Here is a 22603-nt window from a genome sequence, read left to right on the forward strand (position 1 = left end):
CTGCTTTACAAATCAGTAATTTCTTTATCTAGTGTTCCGGCAAGAGAATGACTTGCTCTAAGTCAGATACCAAACAGCTCCCTCTGCCTCTCCCTGCCCAGTTCTCTTCTCCTCATACCCTGCCTGCTCTCAGCTCTGAGCTGTGACAAAGCCCTGGAAGGCCCCAAAAAGAAACCTTTGTGGGTCACAGGGCTGCGTGCCCAGAGACAGCTCCTGCTGCAGGCACTGCTTTGCAGGAAGGTGTCTTGATGGATCAGTTGTTTCAGGGAGAGCGAGAAGATACCAGGCAAGCAGGGTGAATAGCGCTGACCTGCAGTTCCGGAGATCCAATCCAAGCCGCAGATGCCTCTGCCCACATTTGAGGTGGCAGTCGGTCCCTGCGGCAGTCAGCCCTTCTCAGGGACAACTGAGAAAATTATCAGCCCATGCATTTCACCATACATGTCTTGGGCAGTTTAAACGAGACTCCCACAGGGGAGGAAAAAAAGAAAAAGGTGAGTAAAGAACTGTCTTTGACAAAATGCCTGTGAGACTTCCTTGGGTTTTTGCTATTAATTTAAAGCTGAACTATGGACCCACATTCCCCCTCACACAGAAGTTAAAACAGAAAGACAAAGGTGTTAAAATTTATTTTTTTTTTTTGCCAAACTACACTGAAATCCTTTCCTTTCTCAGAATACCATGCCTTTCATTTTGAAGCTCAAATTGCACAGAAACTGTAGAAATTTACTCTTTCCAGGCTGGTTTTCCACTTGCTACCTCCAGAATGATTACTTGGCAAGCTGAAGGTGGACAGTCAACCCATATAAAGAAGTGGATCGAAAAGGGTATGGCTCTGGACATGGGCATCTTCAAGGAGACATAAAAACGTAAATATGCTGAAAATTCCAACAGAGCCTGTTTTAAATGTTATGTCCTGACAGCAGAGATTTGTTTTTAGACATGTTGCCATGTCAGCAGAGGGGTTTATTCCCCTCTGCATGATCACAGGAAATAGTTTATCTCAAAAGATATTTCCAATCAATATACAAGGCAAATTGACCAAAATCTGCCCTCTTAGAACAATCCATAGTTTGTCTTATCTGAAAGAAATGCAGAATTTTAAAGAAGATATTTTTAATGGTAGCTGTTTTCACTGTACATTATCTAACAGTTTCAGAATACTTTGTGACTATCAGTGTGTGTGTTTTAGTTCAAATATATTCATTTGGCTGTTTCTTTTGCTTCTCAAACCTAGAAAGGGTGCTTAAACAAATTTACTTGGCAGTTAGAGCAGACTAGGAGAAGGCAGGTGAGCTGTTACTGAAACCCAAGTGACACACAGCCATTTGATAAGCTGAAAGCATTGGCACAGTCACAGTGACCTGTAGTCACCACACGCATGCTGAGGCACAATAGCTCACTGCACATGCAACATTGACCCAGCCAAACTGCCGCGGAAAACATGTTAGCTCCACTTACACTTCTCTCACACTGTATATCCTATTGCCAAAAAAAAATCCCAGGCTGAATCCAGTACAATACTTCCAACCATTATTCCTCAAGACAGACTCACAGCTTTAACTAAACTACATTTTCGCTTTGGATCAGTAGTTGAAACTTGACATTGTCTTAATGCTTTGTCGTCCCTAGATGGAGCTCTAAGTCATTCATTACGCCAAGATGCTCACCAACCAGAGACAGCCATTGAAGTGAAAAATATCACCAACATGTATAACTCAAAAATGCAAAACAGGCAAACGTATCTGTAGCAATTAGCAGATATTAATATTTTATATACATATATATATATAATATTTACATTTTAAGGTAAAAAGACAGACATAGGACTTGGGGGTTCACACTGTGTCCTCAAATAACTCAAATCTGCTCAACCCATAAAGAAATTACTCATTTCCTTGAAATGTCTGCAAACATATTCATAAATCTGCAGTATTTCCACTTAGTTATTGGCTTACTCGGCTCATACCTCAACTAGAAGAAAGCATGGGATGTACACACTTAAGGTTAATTAATACTTGCCCTCAGTTTAGCATACCCACATAGCTAGCCTTTTTATACAGAAAGGGCTTTTTCTTTTTGTTACAAGAAAGGAAAAAAGCCTCTGATTGAAATTTCATTTTGCTTTAGAGCAATTTCAGGTTCACTATCTATCCTAAGATACTGTAAAGCTCTAAGTTTAGCCTGGATTAAATAGTGCATGGCTGCATAAACACTACTGCTAGCAGATACGAGATCACAGAATCATAGAGTATCTCAAGAGGGAAGGAACCCATAAGGATCATCTATGGCAGAAACAAACAATAATCACCTCCTTTCAGTTACAGCATCATCTTCTTTCAGACTTATCATGGTTTTAATCTTTCAGACTTATCTTGGTTTTAACACTTTTGGGGCATGTCAGCAGCCCCACTAACTACATGTATTGGAATTCATCTGATAGGTACCAACTAAACTGAATTACTGAATCAAACAGAATCTTTCAATTTAGGATTGTCAAGTACACTTTTCATTTAAAAAGGAAAATATATTTTTTTCCCTTCACCCTTCCCTCGCTTTACCCTCTGAATGGCGGGAAATACGCAGGAGTTTAATGTCAATAAGAAAAATCATTCACTTTGGGAATATAACTACCTGCTACAGATTCAGGAGGAGAATAGAACTGCCCATCAGAGAGGACTCCTGGATGAAGAAGAGCTGCTCGTTCAGAAGCATCCTGTGCTATCAAAAATCCTAAAAGGAAAAAAAAAACCAAACAAACAAAACAAATCCTCAGTGCTATCACACAGCATCTTAAAGATCAAGTATTGCTGAAGAAGACTGATGCATTCCTAACAACTTACTTCTAAAAAATAAATATCTTGGGGGGGAAAAAAAGCAAACTGTTAAGTTAACATTAATATCTTCTATATAACTTCAGGAAGCTAAGGAGACACACTCCAGCAAAACAGAGGTACTGTACACATGAATTAAGGAATGCTGCCTTCTATGATGTGCAACTGCATGATTAGGATGCCATATGTAAATTCATCAATATTCACTGGCTAACTAAAACTCTGGAATATATTTTTAACGGTCACTGAGCTGCCACACATAACCAAATAAATTATTTTCTCACTTTGCCACTCTAAGACTCCTCATTAATGGCTTGCTTTCTCCCATCTGTCTCAACATACGTAGTTACTCCAACACACAACTCCTTTTGGCTCAATTTAATCTAAAATCAGGAAAATTATTTGGAAATGACATGGGGCTATTCTGGTGTGTTTAATACAGGACAAAAACCAAGAGGAGTTGGGAGAGAAGCTAATTCATCTCATCCTTACTGCCATCAACTGGTCTTCTGATACTAACAGGGCAAAGACGGCATTTTAGGTCAACATAAGGCTATTGAACTTCCATCCTTTACTCCTTGCCACATGAAGACTGATGGGGAAAAAAAAAAAAAGAAAACCTTAATGTTTTGCTGAATCGGGAGAGCTGAGGTAGCTAGCAATTATTAAAACAAAAAAAAAAAAACCCCAAAAAACTCTTTCCAACCTAAACTACTATTTCTACATATCAATTTATTTTATTAGCTAGTTCAACCAACTGCTTTCTTGGAGTGGTGGAAAAGAAGAGAGAAAGGATCAAAGCAGAAAGACTGCATTATAGAGCACTGAAAAAAATGGAGGCATCCATGCCGATGTAATGTTTTTGTTTTTACCTAACAGGCAAATATGCCCTTCCAACAGAGTTTCAGACTGTATTTCAGGTAATGATGTACAAATAACAAGTCCACTGTATAATTACTCTCCTGGTGTTGAAACCTACAAAACATCTGTAGCTGAAATCTACACCTGCTTTTCCTTACCACTCAAGCAATATTATTTTTCAAATAAATCAATAGGTTTCCTCCATTCAGTTGAATACACCGAGTGTCAGATAACCAGCTGCCTCATCTTGAAGAGGCTGAAATTCATACTGGCTCTGGTCTCATTCTGTCTGTGCGTGAAGCAGAATCTCCACAATACTTCTTCGCTTTCCCCTTTCCACCTCAAAATAAGAGCTAGTGACATTGAGTTAGTTATTGTGTCTACTCTTCCTAAAAGAAGAACCAGACACTTACTCAATGCATTACCCAGAAAATAAAATTTTAAAAGCCCAAGTTAGTTCAAATTCATGTCTTAAGCATACAAAATTATGTATGTCCCTAAGTGCTTGACAAATTGCTAATCTGACCCTTTAACTTTTGCTTCTCTAAATTAATTAAAACTCCACTTTTTTGAAGGCTTATGTTCCTTTCCAGGAAAATAAAAATTACGCCGTGTGATTTAATTTTTCCCATAAGCTCTTCAAATTTTGAGAAGCTGAAAGAAGCATTCTTCTGCCAGATAACATGGGATTGAATGTTGCCAACTGCAGTGATAGAGGGTAAATATCAAAAACTTACTGTTTTCTTCTTCAGCTTCTTGTGGTAACACTTTAAAGTCCAAGAACCAAGTTTCAATCCAGGCAAGTATGAAGGATATGATGGGCAGCACGTAGCCAAAAGCACCCTGTGAGAACAGCTTGAAGAAAACAAAACCACACCACATTACAAAAATTACCCTCAAGAACCTTACTTTCAAGAAAATAACAAAAGCAAACATTTGATTAGGATATATACCTGTGAAATAATTACTTTTGCTAATAAAAAGGCACTGGTCACTGCTGTTGTAAACTGAAAGAGATAGGGTAAGAACAGTTAAGACTGGTAAGTGGACTTACTTTCTCATTTCTGCCATTATCTATCAATTGCAACTTTAAATATTTACCAGCAACAGCAAGACCACCGAATAAAATGTAACAATTATGATACAATTAATTTAAAGTGTTACTAGAATAACCTCCTTAATAAAGATAATTTTTAATACATCTCCAAATGTTGATTTCCACACAGCAGATAGGCAGTTTAGATGCTACACAGATGCTGAGTTATATAAATTGTGATCTTACTGTATAATGAAGATGCAGTATCTCTCTATGTATTTGGGAAAAAGCAAACAGAATTGCTCCAAACGCTTTTCACTACCATCTAAATTAGAAGATCCATTTCAAGTAAGAAAACATCTTTGCAGGAGTAAATTTGAATTAATATTTTAATTAACGTACTGATATTATGAAAAATGGATCACTTTGAACATTTGATACTCCTTGACATGTTTAAAAAATGGGAGACTGCATAAAACATCTGAAAAAAAAAAAAAAAAAGCAGTAGACAAGTACTGTTTACTTAAGCGAGGCTTCTGGCTCTACGAGTGCATTTGAGTCCAGCAATTCTTTAACTAATAGCAGAACCTAACTAGCTCCTGGTAAGCACAGATAGGATTTTAAGATTAATGGCTTCTGCAAAACCTTCAGTGAAGCTTTATATATCTAATTGCTTATTACCACGACGGGTTCACTCTCACTACCTCACAAACAAATGCATCAAGCTGGAGGATGTCATTGGAAGAAATACTCCAAAGCTACACAACTAAGAGTAAGGGAGTTTGAGAGGCATGCGCTTAAATAAACACAATCAGAGTAGCAGTTACTGTTATGTATAAGCTTGTGCCATGCTAATAACACAATTTAAAAAAAAAATACCCATGGCATGTAATCTCAGACTACTAAACAAACTGCATGCTAGTCACTTAAAGAATGAACACATTCTACATGCATCTATTACAGTGTAAGGGAAAAAAGTCTAAGATTTACAACACACTAAGCCAGCAATATGTCTGTTGTATGACAATCTACAGTACTGACTGGTGGAAGCAGGAATTTGTCATCAGCTTCTGCATTCCTTCTCATCCACACAGTACAGCTGCATTAAAGATATTCGCTCCAATCCACTGTGATTGTGTACAGTTCTAAAGAGCTTCCTTTCTAAGAAGGGATGCATATTCAACAGTTTCTACTGAACCATGAAGCGATATAGGTGCCAGTGCTCAACAGGTGGCACCTAAAACTCTGAAAAGCTAAGAATGTGGGAGTTAATGGACAGCTGGATCTCTGGTAGAATAATGCCAATTCTTATTTTTGAATACAGTTCACTATTTCAAATGCAAATATATTTCAAACATTAAATAACACGTCAAAGGTAACAGTTATGACCAGCCATCCATACTAGATTCAAATTGAGTCTTTCATTTGTTTTAACATGATACCTTAAAAGGACCACACCCACTGTGCCACTAAATTCTTATCTTTAGGCTGAAAATCTTCCAGAAGAGAAGTTTTTCATCTGTTAGCGTACAGTGAATTTTTATATATAGCATCAAGATGATTCTTAACATACAAGCGTTAAGAGGCATCTAAAATTTAGTCTGTTCGATCCACTCTAGTTAAAACTCCAATACGCTTGGCTACTACTCACAGCTATTGCCCACCAATGGCGCAGTCTGCACATTGCATATGCAAGTATTAACACCTTAAATCGAAAGACTGCCAGTAGCTATAGAGAAAGGAAAAAAATATTCGTTGGTTAATTCAGAACACAGAAGAACCACAAGATTCTCAGCTCACTGAAAATACTAACTAATTCAAAAACAACTTAAAACAGGACAATTTAAGTTCTGTTATTGAGGAACAAATGTGAATGTGTGCTTATAAAACAGAAACAGAATATAATTTCCCATTTGTAAAGCAAATGGCACCACTCACATGCCTACACAGGCTCAAATATGTAAGCACGTGCAATTCCACAAATAAGTTAGAAACATAAGAAAGCTACACAAAATATATTCATGACCATTTTACCTGACTGGAATCTAAGCAGTTAAATCTAGATGCAATTAATCCAGCACATACCTTGAGCATCACTGTGCATCTCACTGACCTTAGTGGTGTGCCACTGCACAAGAATATCATTAAAAAATGTAAAGACTTCACAAATGCAATCAGAAAATGAGAAGGATATTTAAAAGCAATTTTCTACTTACTAAATTTTTAGTATTTTTTGAAATATTAATGTTGCAACGATGAAGTATTCTTTAAGGAGATGCCTGCAATAGCAAGCTGTTCCAAATAATTTGCAGTAAATAAAGGTAAGTTACAGTATTTCTAGGCCAGAAAATTAAATCAATAGCAGATAGGCGAGATTTCTGAATAAGCGACTCTAACCCTCAATTTCCTGGTTTATTCTTTCATATTAGATTGCCTCCAAATTGTTTAAAAAAATGTGTTCAGAATCTAAAAAATGTGAAACAAACACTTTAAAATGAAGAGAAATCAAGGACAGACATGGCTAGAGGTATAATGAACCCATTTAATCTTATGCAAATATATATATGTTTCAGTGATGTGTAGTAGAAACCGAAAAAGTCCTGTATAAGCCTACAAATCTTTTGGCAGAATTTAATGACCTTGTCCCTTCCCAGGGAATAAAAGCCTACAATTTTGCATTACGTGTTTTTAAACCTTCGTTCAACTACAGGGCAAAATAATTTCCAGAGCATCAGCATTTACAAATAACAGTTTTTGCTTTCTACAGTAAGGTATATCATGGAGAACCTGCCAGCAAAATGATGGGAGAAAGGGAGAAGTAGCTTAGTTTGCTAGCTTATGAAATTTTTGTACCCAGTACCTCATTCCATTTCACACAGCAAATGGTCCAATGCAGGAGCAAGCATAGGTTTTTACACCAGTTTCAAACAGAGATTCAGGATATAGGTGTCGATATAAAACAACTGATACCAAACCAGCTCATCTCTGCCAGGTAAACAAGGTCTGGTAGAATTAATGATCTTGCAAAAATGGGGGATCCTTTAGAAGAACCGTAAAGAAACAGCTTTTACTTGGAGATAATTAACTTGGTCCATGCAGTGCAAAATGCATTGCAACTACAGAGTTACAGTGTTGCTGAAAGACACTGAAACTTCCCAGTGCAGCAGAGTTCCTCCCATGTGCCAAAGGTGCTTATATATAGTAAAGGAGAATCATACCTCAAGTCATCTGTTTTTAGTACAATGTTAAAAAACCTGTCTGAGTTAAAAATACAGAAATCTGAAAGAAACCTGACCTATACAGGCCAACCTGGGAACAAGTCCCTCTTCACTGCAACTGACTTATTTCTGTAGAAGTTGGTTTAAACGAAATAATTTTGCAGCTGGAGGACTACTGGTCTTGTCCTTTTAATGAATTATCTTTATGTAACATCAGTCTCACATTCTTGACCAAGTTTTTAATCTGCTTTTCCATGCCCCCTAAAGCAGAAGATGCAATTTAAGCGTGCCGAAGCATCTCTGTCCACAGGGTACCTGAGCCTGCTGCCAAAGCAGGACTAGGCAACCCCTAGATGGGTCAAATTTGGCACAAGTCCTTCTGGTTTAAATTATCAATAGAAGATCAATCCTTTCACAGTACTTAAACTAGGGAACATCTGTGGAAGAAGGAACGTGGGAAAACTATACTTTTGCTGCTTTTTTTCTTTTCTTTTTTTTTTTTTAAGAACACTTACAAATATATCAAAATATGAAGAAGAGTAGTCATATTGTAGGACTTCTTTCTCTAAGGTAGTCTCAATGCCTCCTTTTACCTACAAGGAAACAACACACACAGCTTTAGAACAGAAGTTACTGATGTCAAAATACACCCAAATCTGAAGGGTGAAATTAATAGTTCCCCACTGATGTACAAAAAGATCATTAAACTAAATACAGAGGACATACATGCTAAGAATATAAATTTCAAGATTAGCGTCCTCATTTGTTTTTCATGATTATATACAATTTTCAAAGTGAAAACATTTAGGATTATCACCTGGCCTATGCAAGCTACATTTCAGACTGTCCCAAAATAAAAGCAAACAAGCTGTTGAGAGAAGACGACATTATTAAATGTAAGGTCTGTTACACAAATTTACAGAGCATTTTATGTGACATCAGGAGATCAGAAGATCAAAAAGTCACGCAGAAACTCGCTCTAGCTGTTCACATGTTAGCAGATAGGAAACAAAACTGTAACTTAATTCATACTCCAGATCTTTTCCTTATCAGCGTATACACTCTTTGTTTTAAGAGAGCTGAGCAAAAAAACCTACTGTAAAAAACACAGAAGCTGCAACTATTAGACCACTCTCCCACAAATAACAAACATCCAAGTTTAATTCTTTCATTTGCTTGAGGGGATTCAAAATCGCATCTTCCTTAATCACTGTGTTTCTTTCTAGTGGAAGGATTCATCACTTTCCTGTTCAAACTGGGTTACTAAGAAAGTCGTTTAGGATGTATTGGTTCAGAGTGAGAAGAGTTGGGAGCGAATCTTAGCTGGGAGCGAAAAACCTTAGTGCCCATATCCTATTGATTTTAATATTAAATTCAATAATTAAGCGCTGCACAGAATAGTTACGTAAAGCACTGGAAAACAACACCAACAGAAGGCTTTAATAAAGAAAGGAGGTATCAAAGCACACCAGCAACATATGCTCACCATCCCAAAGCAATGCAGACTAGACACTTCCCCACTTGCCAACTACACTGCTGAACAGTGTATTCCTGAGTCTATTCACTCCAACTCCAAATTTATTCCATTTCTTCTCCTCTCTATGGCTACCTGCTAAGCAACTTTCTAAATATAGCTTCCTCTACTGCATCAGCTGTGATCATCTGTTTCCGGCATAATCAAGGAAGATCAACCTCCTCCTCTCCAAGCTATTCACTGTGTGGCTGTATGAGCACCATGTTAAACTAAGGAAAAACAGAGAACAAAAAAACCTAACCATGCATCAGATCTCAGATATCAAATGATTCTAATGGCTTCTAATATTATAACTCGCAAAGACAAAAACCAGTTTTTAATTCTTGCTGACATCTGTCAGTACAGGACTCCAGTTCACCATATGCTCTCCTTAAAAGACAGCTTTTCACAAAGATTACTACTAGGATCTTGAGGTCCCTTAATGCTGCAGCACTCGAAATGAAACATCATGAGTTGGTGGAATTTTGATGCATATTTTTCAAATATTCTGAGAGCACTAATATGAAAATCTGTACTCTGAATCCTCGACAAGAGATACAAACCCAGACTCTGCTCCTCTTAGTCAAACAAGCTGTTGAGAAACTGGCCTAAAAAGAGAAAGCCTATGCTGTTTTTCTGAGACGAGCTAGCTTTACGGATTGGATACAACAGCTTTCCACCTAGGGAGACGACAGATGTCTAATCCCAAAATTACAGCATTCAGGCAAAGTCTGCTTTCTCAAATGAAATCGGAAAGTGTACTTTTTCGCTGTATCAATGAACTACTTGACCAGTCAGCTCCTGAAACTTCATAATGTCAGATCAATAACCAAGGTAATTTATCTTGTAAAGGAATGCTGACAAAAAACATGCTTACTCAAGATCTTTCTTGTCTAGAAAAAGGATTCTGTCCCTTTTCCCTGTGTGTCCTTTCTTAAATGCACACTTTAGATTATAGTGTAAAACCCAGATGAAGAACTAAGACACTACTTATGAAATAATAACAAATCAGCTATCCTATTGCTTTCTGGAAATTTCAGAACTGCCTCATTTTCCAAATTACAAATGTGGGAGTTAAAAGGTGGCAACTGTGGGAGTTTATGTTGTTTAAATGCATTCTGACATACACAACTTATAGCATAGTACGTTTGTCTCAAAGAAAATATATCACAGCCAGAGAAAGGTTTTGGCCATAGTAAGTCTTTCTAAGGACTAATAGTTCAGGGAAATATCACTGACTTTGAGTTACCCAGCAGGAAAACTCTTGAACCCTGTTAAAACTCACACCTCTTGCCAAATTCAAAGACATATGGTAAAATTTTTACTTGCTGCCTGAAAAGTTCACTGGATTTCCAATAATTTCTTCAGCATTGTTCACAGACTACAGGAACATCAAAAGGTTTAACAATAAGAAGATAATAAACCATGTATCCTAATGACTAAAAGTAGATGCAGTTGAGTAGATACTACGTTCATGAAAGCTTAAAAGTAAGAAGCTGCTTTAATTTAAATAGATAAAAATAGCATCTAATTTGGGACAGAAAAGAGCAACTTATTAATCAGTCCTGAAGTGAATAAAGAAATTAATAAGTCTAAGGGTACTGAAAAGACAACTCACATTTAATTCTATTATCCACAGCAAGGTTATGAATAAGAGATCAAATGTAACAAACAAACAGAAAGTCCTTCTGACATCTGATATGCCTTTCTTCTCTCTGCCTTCATAGGACTCAATCCTTGCCATCAGCTGCGCTGGGTTGATGGAGTGGACATCCCGCAAGGAAGGACAGGATTCCACACTGCTACTGTGAGCATTTTCTGCATCACCTGGCACCCGATTCATCCTGGGTTTTCTTAGAGTGGTCTTCTTCCAGTCTCACCATCACTAGAAAGCTGATCCATATAGGAAGAATTTCTAAACAAACAAACAAAACCAAAACACATTAGTCAACAAAACCTCAAAATTCCAGTAGGTATCTTCATCTTGCTATGTCAGTTCTCTTTTTGATAAACTGATGACTAAGAGAATTTGGCAAGTAGACTCTAAAAATTGTTTCTAAAGTAAGATATATCTAGGCTCTCTTCACCTCTCAGAGGATTTGTGAAACAAGAGAATTAACGTTCAGTTAGACTGGTGGGAATAAGGGAACAGTATCTAGATTTAGAAGGCTCCAATCTCCATGTTGTTAGTGTGAGATAACTAAATGGGAATGAATAAAAGGCATGATGCTGTGCATCTTCAAGGTTTCCAATTCTGATTTAAATGCTCTTAATAGAAGTCAACTTAAAGGTTAAGTTCCGCATACAATTCCTGAAAAACAGCAGTGTTAGGTACCAGCACATCCAGAGCCGACACAACCAAAAGATTAGAAGTCCATTAAAAACCCTGAGTACTGTAGTAATCATTCTATAAAGCAAATACACTGCTGTTTGCTCTATAGATAAATTCAGCTGCTATGAAAACTTACATTGCCAGACAGGGTCTCTCTGAAAAAACTGTATGCAACCCAGTGGTTAAAGGTAATTCAAGAAATTGGAATATGAGACTGAGATAATCAGTTTCATCATTAACTGGAATAAAAATCATGACAAAAATTGTTGTACTGCACTTACTCCTGTTTCAAGATCCTGTCAAGCAGATTTACAACTGAGCATCTTTATTCCTTCTCATTCTAACCCTCGTTTACCCAACTTTTGTTGAGAAGTGTCGGGATTTGTGCAATAACTTCTCCCAGTAAGTACTAGTCTCAACTCTGTAAAACATGCTCCCTCCTTTCCTCTGAGTCACCCATAAACTCGAATTTATAAACACCGTTAGGCAAGTGGACAAACTCTGAAATTAAATAGAACTTGCACCAGGTTTTTACCTTAAAAATAAAAAAAGAACCCACACATATACAATTGTAGTACTGACAGGACTAGGAAGCTTTACAGCAGGAACACAAATGCAGACTTACTCCACATTAAGAATTTCAGTGAACCTGCTAACCTCTGACTATCCCATGTTGATATACATCTTCAGTCAGAAAATGTTTTGCAATTACTTCTATACCTCTGTTTCAAATACCATCCACGAAACCTTACCAAATCACATTTATCTGTTAGTTTGACAATATCCACATTATCTAAAACGCCTGTCTACTCAAAACAAAGCGTATCATGTAATTATTCACTATACAAACATGTATTTCAGTACAGCACACAGCAGAGTTAAGCAGAAACATGGTTCTCTCATCACATCCTCTAGTGAGGACTAGCACGTACCTAAGGATTCATGTTGCTTCTTTGAGGAAAAGAACATTTTGAAAAGTAAGTAAAAGTTCTGAAGAAAGCTCTGCCATATATTATTTGTACCTCCCACTGAAGTGGATAGATAAAGCGCAAAATCTTCTCTAGCCAGTGGAAATCAACAGTCAGTACTCATGACCTGTTCTGTCCTTTCCAAGAAAAGTTTTCTTAACTGAGCTGCTGAATTTGGACACTGAAAGTGCCTAACTCCCTTCCATTTAATTTCCACCTTATACTAGCTCACACTGCCAGAATGATATTGCCCTTAGGATTACTTGTTCCAACAGTCTCACTCTTACAGATGTGGACGAAAAGGACAGATGGTCCCGGTCGGAAACATTAGGAGAAACACTCAGAGGGAGAAGTCCAAAGCAAAGCAAGGCAGGGCATGTTACCGTGCACCTGCTGCCTTTCCCATCACAAGCTGGACTCGTGAAATGGGCAATCACAAAAACTAAAACTAAACCACAGGAAGCAAAGCGCTATTGAGCTTCAAAGATTGGGGCTGATATTGTCTGTATTAGAGCAGCACTCACATGATGTCAGATGTGTTGCTTGCTAATGAAATCTCCCTCTCTGGAGGATCTTTTTTAAGAGCAGAAGGAAATGTTGGATATTGCCTACACGAAGAGTTGTGGCCCAGCCAACCAAAAGCACCAGGCAAGGGCAGCCAAGCACAATACATCTTTAAAACTTCCTCCTTCATTTCTACAGCAGCTGCCTGAAACATGGCTGTCAAAGGGCTTTGCAGGAGGAAGACATATGTGGCATGTGTTTGGTCAGGTGTCTCAAGGGCTTTGGGCCTTCTGAACCCAAGGGTGTGAGCAGAATCACTGTGCTCGAGTGCTGTAAACAGCACTTGCTCTGTACTGAAAACCCTCACACTGAAGGGCCCTGCTGTGTACAGGCGTTCATAGGAAAACATTTGGGATGAGACAAAAAAAACCCAGATCAGGCCATCAACAGCCATAGTGAAGAAAGAAGGGAAAAGCCAAGAAATTGTTAAAGAAAGAAAAAAGCGGAAAAAAAATTTCCATCTACACTGGCTAAAAGATATAACTTTTTTTTTTTTTCTTTAATGTGGCAGTCAGTGCAATTAGCTAGGAATTTGTTACTTCCAATCTGGCTTGTTGCTAGATACAGCACAGAACGGGAATGCAATTAGTACAGCTAGAGCTAATTATTTCAGGATGTGCTAGGTCAGCATTCATGTCCCTTGTGGGGCCCTTTGCAAAGAGGAAAGCATGGTCTTAAAATGCACTGGCTACCAGTTCATTTTCAAGCATAACACAAAACGTCAATTTCAGCGTAAAAATGCCATCTAGTCTGAAATCCTCACTACTGACTGTCTTTTGCCTCAAAGCCCTCTGGACACAGGACGCTCATGGCAAGGGAATTTGTCTCTAGCCTCACTCAGCCTGCTGATCCATCAGTTCCATGTTTGGACACACGCAAGGGCCTGGCTGGTCACACTGAGCTTGCACCCAAATACTGAGATTCTTTAACAGAATAGACATAGCCTGGCAGATTTCCGCACTCACTGCACCAGTTTTGCAAACTGATAAATCACAAAGTGTGTGCTAGAACATTGTTTTCCGTAGTTTCTTTCATTAATTAAAAAAAATGTTCCTTTGTATCTGGAATAACATAATCAGTAATTTCATCACAATGACATTCTCAGGTGGTTTTACGTGGGTGTACAAAGGGCAAAATCTTCAGTCCTTCTCTGCAGCTCTCTTACAGGTGTGTAGGCAGTCTAAAGAGAGGCAGTTTCCTTTTAGTGCTGGACGGCCACCTGGCCAGTCAACTCCTTACTCATGTCAGCATTACCAGCAACAACCTTCATCTTCACTAAATACCAGCAGAATTCATTTTAAACATCATCAGCACCTTTATTCACACTCCTGGAAAGTAAATCATGTCCCCACAGACAGCAGTGCTGCTAACTGCATCACGCCGGCACACCAGTGTTTCATCTCTTGTAGAGTAAAATCAGCTTAGGCACTGGAAAAGCTTTCTGCAATGAAGTGTTCCATTTCTTTCAAAATGGAAGCTCAGTTCTGTCACCTGTGGTTATTTCCTTCCATAGAAGGCAAACATCCATTTCGAAAGTGACTCGACTGACACCACCAGCTTCTCATTCAGAACCCACCCTAACAGCCTGTCCATTGCTCAGCGAGCTAGTGGAGGGCTGGAACCACTGGCTGTGGCTGCGTGGAGCAGCCTACTGATGAGTGAAAGCCCCCTTAACCAAATCAGGCTCCACTGTTCATGCTTTTATGTCATCAAATGGATGAAACATGAATGTTCATGGTCAGATCTTCTGAATTTAGACTGCAGAAAACCATTGTTCAAGATACGTAGGCTTCCTGCTTTCTCCAAAATATACACTCATTGAGCACACCATACTACAGATTTCATGGCACCCACGAACCAGAAAAAGCTCTGTCTCATGGTATAGTTCTAGTAACTCCCATACTCCCTACAAGCTGAAGCTCTGACAGAAGAGATATTCCCTACATCAATTAACCCACCGTGAAGAACTGCAGGGCAGAAATAGGTAACAACACCAAGTGGAGCACCATGAGTTTCTTGCACAGTTTGGACCATCAGAGTACACAAATGTTCCTGGAGGCACGAGTAGGTCACAGCGTGACTATTTCCAGAGGAAAAGCAACCACTGTGCAAAGCCCTGGTGAGCTCTCACCTGTACCACTATGGACATTTCTCATCCCTTGGCTTCAAGAAAGAGAAATTCTGTCTGGGTTGAAGACAAACAAAGACTAAGTCATTGGTTAGGAGCATGGAGGGCCTACAGAAGACTATGATGACTAGAAGGAGCAAGACAAAGGCTGAGAGGGCTGCCGTCACTTTCAAAAAAGATATCAAGCACGAAGGCTAAAGGAGAAAATAAGCTATACAGGTGCAAGGAAAAATATGATAAAGAACGAAAAACAATTTAGGACTTCTTTCTCACCATAAACAACAGTGTAGTAGCACATGTCCCTTGGAATAGTGAGGAAATCATGCATAGTCTCTACAAAGTTCATGCAACGAGAACCAAAACCCTTTCTTCCACCTCCAACATCGCCACAACCAAATAAATGTGTAAGGTATAAAAGCGTCCCCTCCTTACCCCCTCACCTGAATGTACATAGGAGTTTTGGCACAAATGTACAAAATGACAAGAACAGTACCTTCCTTATTCTTTCAGTATGCAAAATACTAAATCCTAAAGGAAAAAGATTTGCCAGGGCTTTATGTAAGATCTGAACATCTTCCTACAAAGTGAGCAAGGAAAATAACTCTCAGAGCAGTGAAAGTCACAAATGAGCTGTGGAAGTTTTACCCTGTGGCTGAAGTGCATTTTGTATCACAGCCAACTGTACAGCTTGGTTGCCATGGGAAAAGGGGATATGACGGCGATAGCAACAATGGGCTGTTTTTGCCATTTGGAAGAGTTGTAATTTGCCTGGCTGTGCTTTAGGCATGAATCCAAATGTTCTAGGTCTGAAAATGACCAACCTTTCCACCACACCAATGTCACCTCCGCTCACTTGTTTTTCAAAGCCTGTGTCATTTCCATGCTGGTCTCCTGGCACTGTCCATCTCAGCCGACGGCTCTGGTTACACTTTGGCTTTCCTGCAGGCTGCAGCTGCCAAAACCATCCCCTGTTATACCCCCAGAAAAGGGTTTGTGTCCTTGGTCCTCCTCACCGCATGGGCTCATGGACATTAGCTCCGGTGTGGAGAGAAGATGTCCAACAGTGGTGGTGTCTGGGCTGCAGGGTTGGTTTCTGCCATGGTCTGAGAGAAGAGAGATAGCACCATGTTTGTCCTTGGGAGTCGAGCGGCAGAAGAGGCACCAGGGACACCCAGCAGTTGTGCCCAGTGCATGGCCACCAAGGGCAGGGACAGCCCCCTGGGCCTCCTGGCCACAGTAACTGCCTCATGGCCAGCACCCGAAAGGCCTTCCTCCGAGGGATGCTAGGCACAGGGGCACCATACAATAGTCACAATGTCCCAGGGCAGGAGAAAGGGGACCATCCTCCCATGCCCTGCTGCCAGAGCTGGCCCAGGTGCAGTGCGAAGACATGTGAGAGGAAGTCCTCGAGGAGCTGGTAGAACTGCTTGGATAGGGTTGAGGAAGGAAGACTGGAGGCTGGACATGGCTGCTGGAGACGAGAAACACCACCAAGCCCTGGAGATGCCCAAGGCTATCAGGCCTTTTCAGCTGGACAGCAGTGGCAAGACTAAGAGAATGCCTTCTTAAGGAGCACTGCAGAGCTTGCCATCCTCATCCCCTGCGGAGCTAGGGGCAGCAACCGTAAGAAGTGGGATACAGAGATGTTGCAAGGGGTCCCAATGCTTTGGAGCATGCACCAGTGCCCTGTCAGGTGCAGGAAGGATACCTGCCCCCAAGGCAGATCAGGCCGGAGGCATTTGGCTACTCTTGGAAGCCCCTGAGATGGCTCCAGGTTGAGGGAGAAGAGGGCTTGGTCACCTCCTGGGAGGTGTGACCAGCCTGTGGGACAAGGGGGCAGGTCCTCCTCACATGCTCAGGGAATAGCCGATTGCCAGCGCTGGGGTCAGGAAAGAATTTTCCCCCAGGGCTGGGGTTTTTGGCCTTTCTCTGCAGCAACTGAGCATGACAAGTTGTCAGGGCTCCTCTGCTCTGTTCATTTTTGCTGGATTACTGCCTGCTGCTCATGCACCATGAAGATGGCCTCTTGTGCCCTATAGCTAGGGGGAGGAACCTTCCCAGACTGCCAGGCCAGGCCCCAAGGGTGGCCCCTGGGGGCTGCTTCTTGGCCTCTGTAGCACTGAGCACAGCTCCTTCTCAGGGATCCTCCAGGTCCTTTCTGCTCACTTCGCACCTGCTGCTCTGGCACCTCCAAGGTGCCACTCGTGCCCTGGCTCTCTTGCCCACATAAAGTTGGAAAAGCAGAGCTCGCTCCCACTACCCTTGCCTCCACTTTCTCAGGGCTTCTTGCCTGTGCAAAACAGCCTGTGCTTGGAAGGGCTGCAGCCTTGCTGCACCATCAGGAGCAGCCACTTTTCAGCTCTCCCTGAGTGCAACATAAGCGCTGGGCAGGCATGAGAGTGCTTTTCATGCATCACTGGCCAAGAAGCACAGTGATGCAGCAAGTTTTGGAAGGCAAAAAGTATGCTTGTCATCGCTATTTGGCATACTTTTGAAAACACCCCCATGGTACCACACACCTCCTCTTCTCCTTTAGTGTGCAGTCAGTCCTGATCCTCCTTCTTCACATTCTGGCTCTTCAGAAAACAGGGACTGCTTGGCCTGTATTCCTGCTGCTACTTTCTGTACTTCTGTGGCTCGCCTTTGCCAGACTGCAAGGGATGTTTTTTCAAGATAAAGTGAAGAATGCACCAGCCTGCTTCTGGCTACTCATGCGCATTGTGTTAATGCTTGTGAGCATCGCCTCTGAAACACAGTCAGAAAAAAGAAAAAAAAGGTAATGTAACACAAAAAAATGGTAATGTAACACAAAAAAGGTAACGTAACATAAACCGAAATGAAACAAAATAAAATAAAGCAAAGTCGTGTCTCCACTTGTATCCTTTGTGTTGTGTGCCCTTAAAAGTGTTTATGGAGCTTAAATTCCCTTAGCATTTCAGGCAAATAGCCTCATCGTTTCTCAGCTCGTTGTGAGCATATAGAAAGGGATAGCATAGTTACACTACGTTATGACTAGTGTTCTGCGTGACAAGCTCTGACCTGTGTCTGTGGGGTCCATCCAGGAGAGCAGCTCTCTGCAGTGCAGGTCCCAGGCCCATCCATGAGACAGGGGCAGAGACAGGCACACCTACAGCATGGCTCAGGCAGGGACTGAAGGCCCCAGGCTGAGCTGAGATATGTCCCCTAGGTCCTTGGCATGAGACGGTGTAGCTGGGGGACCCAGGGGAGGCCAGTCCCAGCCACTGGGGCCTACAAGCACCTCAGGACCTCGACAGAAGTAGACTTGCACTGCTCATATGCTCTCCTTTAGACATTTATGCTTGGCCACTTTGGAGATAAAAGAAATCCATAGGGAAATGAGCAGGTATTGCTCACCTCCAAAAGAGGTGATGTGCAAGCATTTATTTCAGGAGCATGTCCCACTTCAAACTGAGGGCTTCATCTCTGAGCCTCGCTAGTGTCAGAGGTGTGGGGATTTTGGCCATCCTCTGGAAATCACCTCAACTGAATGAACACAGAAGACTTTCAAAAACGACACTTCACACACGCTGTTTGCAAATTTGTTCAGATGGTCAAATGATATCAAGATGATCCACAGCTCTCACTCCTGTCAAGAGGGCACGTACACACAATGTGACAGAGCCAATGCCTCAGCTGGGGCATGGTTACCCACTCAATGCCTTCTGCTAGTGCAGGGCTGGGAAGAAACCTCATCAGAGATTTCCTCAGTGTGTACTGCTAGGGAAAGGAGGAAGTAGGAAGAAGAACAGAATAGAACATAACAGCTCAGCTACAAGTGATCTACAACAACCATCGATCCCAAATGCCTGACGGACGCAGCTTTGAACCATTCCCACACATTCTGACACTGGGTAGCAAGGAGAAGAGATCGGCACCTTCCTCTCCTCTTCCCCTCCTCAGGAGGATGTGGAGAGCAATGAGGTCACTCCTCAGCCTCCTTTCTCCAAACTAGACAAATCCCATGCCCTCAGCTGCTCCTCAAGGGACATGCGCCTTCCAGCCCCTTCACCAGCCTTGTTGCCCTCCTCTGGACTCATTCAAGTACGTGAAAAGTAAAATTTATTAAAAGTAGCAAGGTTAGGACTGCATTCCTTCCCTGCCCTCAGAGTCTAATGAAGACTTTAGCAATACACGGTGAGAGCTAGCCCATGATTTTCAGGTTACATTTACAATTAACACCATTATTTTCACTCACACTGAGAGAAGCAGATGGTACACATTGCATGTGTCAGGCTTACACATATTTTAGAGATGTAAGATCAGAATGGTACTTCTCTTTTCTATCCTTATATTATCTCTATTCTTCCATTCTATTGTCCTTGTTTAAATTATGTTTACGTTTACTATGTTAATATATCACACATGAGCATCAGCACAACTTTTTTTTTTTCTGTCAAAGGGAAAAAACACACAGCAGAATTTAACTGAGAAGAGATTACAGCAGTGACTAAAAATTTTTTTAAAGACTTATTCAAAGGGCTATCAAGAGCTCAGAAGCACTGGTCATAGCAAAAATTATTCTGCGATTATTTTAAGGCAATTACAGCCTTTCCTGAACTTTCAGTTTCAGAAAATTAGCTAAGACTCATTGGGATATCTTACTGGTGTAACTTGGATATCCAACAATACTCAGAAGTTTATGGGACCACCTGAAGACACCTGCCCTACACATATGAGTAGCCTTTACAGTCATGAGAAGATGTGCCATGTAGTTTATAACTCTTACTCTTTGACACATTAGATCAGAGACAGCATATCTGAATCTTGAATCAGATGAAACAAAAATATTTGATGCTGTATTCAAAACTGTTCAAACTGACCCAACTTATCAGTTTTCCTATTAATTACTTCCCAGCATTTGGGAATTTTAAGACTACTCTGCATCCTTTCTCTACAGATATTCTTATTCCAGTTAAAGCACAAAATCCACAAAAATACTTCATTTTATAACCTCTAGTTTTAAAACAAAGAGGGAGAAATTTTTAAACTATGTAAATAGGTATACAATTGCACTGGACATGACTATTCAAAACTAAAATCTACCAAATAACAAAGGACTACAAAATAACCAAGTACAAGCTAAAAGAGGAGCAGTTAACATTTGGAAAGGAAACTGAAGTAGGAAATATGTCATTTTTATTGATATGCAACACTCTAGTTAACATTCAGGTCACATTATATCATCAAAAGGCCCAAACACAGAACTACCATTTACAGAATTAAAAGTAATTGCTTCAAATCAATATTAAGTAGGCTGTGTCTGAGGAGCAGGCACAACTTAGAACTCACGGCTGCACACTGCACCAAGAGTCCCAGGCTCTGAATAGTGAGATTAATTAGTATGAACCAACATGAAGGTACCAAAGACCACCTGAAGAAGCCTAATGCTAAAGAAAGGGCACCTTAGATATCGATTCTGTTAACTGTTCAGTCCAAAGAAAGCTTTCCCTCAGTCAAAAAGTCTGTCCTTTGTTGTTCCTGACTTGCACTGGATTGTACAGGAAATGGCTTTTACATTTCATTTGTCTTCTGCAGTTCCTTTCCTATCCTCTTCAGTTTTATCCTCATGGAATTCCTGCAACCTAGGAGAGCACACCTTCCTACTCTGTAGGATATGGTAAATTAGCTCCAAAATGCCTACTCCTATGTTCACTCCAACAGAGATTTCATCTAGTTCCGCAGTTAAAGATGTAACTTATCTTACAGTCTGTCCTCTGGAGTGAGTTCCTAGCTGGTTATTTACTGAAAATAAAGCATTTAGACAGATCTGCATTTGACAGGCACCAGAGACTTTAATCAATCTGATGTATGCCCACAAAATTCCCCTAACATAAGTACACTGTGTGTAAATTTTTGGCAATACTCCAGATTTACAATTAAGCAACACAGCAGGAATTACAAGTTACAAATATGAAACACATTTAAAGACTTGGAAAACTTCCTGTCAAAGGAGCAGGGCAAGACTTACCACCATACAGAAGAGAACTCCTTACAAAAAGTTTGGCTTTATCTGAGTGTTCAGAACTAGAGTAGCTCTGCTGCACTCTTACCTATCCCTCAGGCCAAAAGAGCATTTCTCATCCAACATGCAAGATGAATACACAAAATACACTTGAGTACAGCTTGTATGGCATACAAAGTGCTCTTATATCTATAATGCACATCTGGTTTCATATCACTGAGCACTGAAATAGCTTGTCATCGAGATTTTCAAAGATATGTCACCAAGCAGACGGCTAGATGTCAAACAAAAACAAAGCAAGAAGAGCAATTAACTTGCCTTGGTTAGAAAGTGAGTAGAAACACAAGTTTGCTTTTACTAGCAAATTAACATAGGGGTTTTTTTCCTACTTCCTATTATTTCTTTCACATGGAGTTTAAGTTTTATCTTCTGCAAAATGATTATACAACTTAATTCTAAAATAATGCTATTTACCTGAGTAAGCACTGTATTTGAAAAATTTTTAGATAACGTATCCCTGTAAAAAACAAACAAACAAATCACCAGGTTTGGTTTGTTTGGTTTTATTTTTTTAAGTTTCCTTGAGAAAGATGCTTCCCCAATTTCCTATGCTCTAATGGTGATTTAACAAAAATAAAAGGGCAGTTGCACACATCCCACATTGGTACTGAACAATATTTTTTCCCAGAACACCAGGAGAAGGTGCTGAAGAGTGCAGGACACAGTTTGCAAGCTAAAAGGAGAAAGAAAAAAGTCAGTATTTTGGGTCAGTAGGACATCTGAGGGAAACAGGCAACGTCACCTTCCCCCATCCCAAGGGTGAGACTCTCAGATTCAGAAAGTCAAATCAAAGTGCTCCAACCTTGGACTAATTTTTCCCTGCAGCTGAAGAAGACCTGCTACTGAGCAGTGTCCTACTGAACACTGTTGTCCTCTGACAATCACTGTACTTCTTGTTCTGCAAGAGCTGAGAAAATGACAGAGTAAACAGCTTGTAAATTTAGTATCAGTATTGCCTTACTTTCATCTCCATTGCCATTGCCACTTCCCCTCTGAGTTCCTTAACAGCATATCCCAGACTTCTTAGTTCTAGAAAGAGCAAGTAATACTTTGTGCCTTCATATGAGTATGCTCAAACCAGACATGGGAAACAGCATATGAAAGAA

The 22603-nt window shown here is 40.3% G+C and overlaps 1 protein-coding gene across 6 annotated transcripts in view; it reads right to left on the reverse strand.

Moving 5' to 3' along the window:
* Positions 1–22603, reverse strand: part of STARD3NL (STARD3 N-terminal like) — a 28348-nt gene that overhangs the window by 1754 nt on the left and 3991 nt on the right. Inside the window, exons 2-8 of one of the 6 annotated variants that reach the window (XM_086742944.1) lie at positions 17974–18199; positions 11081–11377; positions 8465–8542; positions 6383–6460; positions 4649–4702; positions 4433–4550; positions 2635–2733 (exon numbers count right to left, since the gene is read on the reverse strand). In XM_086742944.1, coding sequence (XP_086599070.1) covers positions 2635–2733; positions 4433–4550; positions 4649–4702; positions 6383–6460; positions 8465–8542; positions 11081–11305 — 652 coding nt within the window. In that variant the 5' untranslated portion in view covers positions 11306–11377; positions 17974–18199. Of the gene's footprint in view, positions 1–2634; positions 2734–4432; positions 4551–4648; positions 4703–6382; positions 6461–8464; positions 8543–11080; positions 11378–14640; positions 14724–17973; positions 18200–22603 lie in introns of those variants that run through there. The other 5 variants (XM_086742946.1, XM_086742948.1, XM_086742947.1 and 2 more) reach the window with 5 other exon arrangements.

Source organism: Chlamydotis macqueenii, chromosome 2 (assembly GCF_036417535.1).
Source record: "Chlamydotis macqueenii isolate bChlMac1 chromosome 2, bChlMac1.mat, whole genome shotgun sequence".
NCBI lineage: Eukaryota > Metazoa > Chordata > Aves > Otidiformes > Otididae > Chlamydotis > Chlamydotis macqueenii.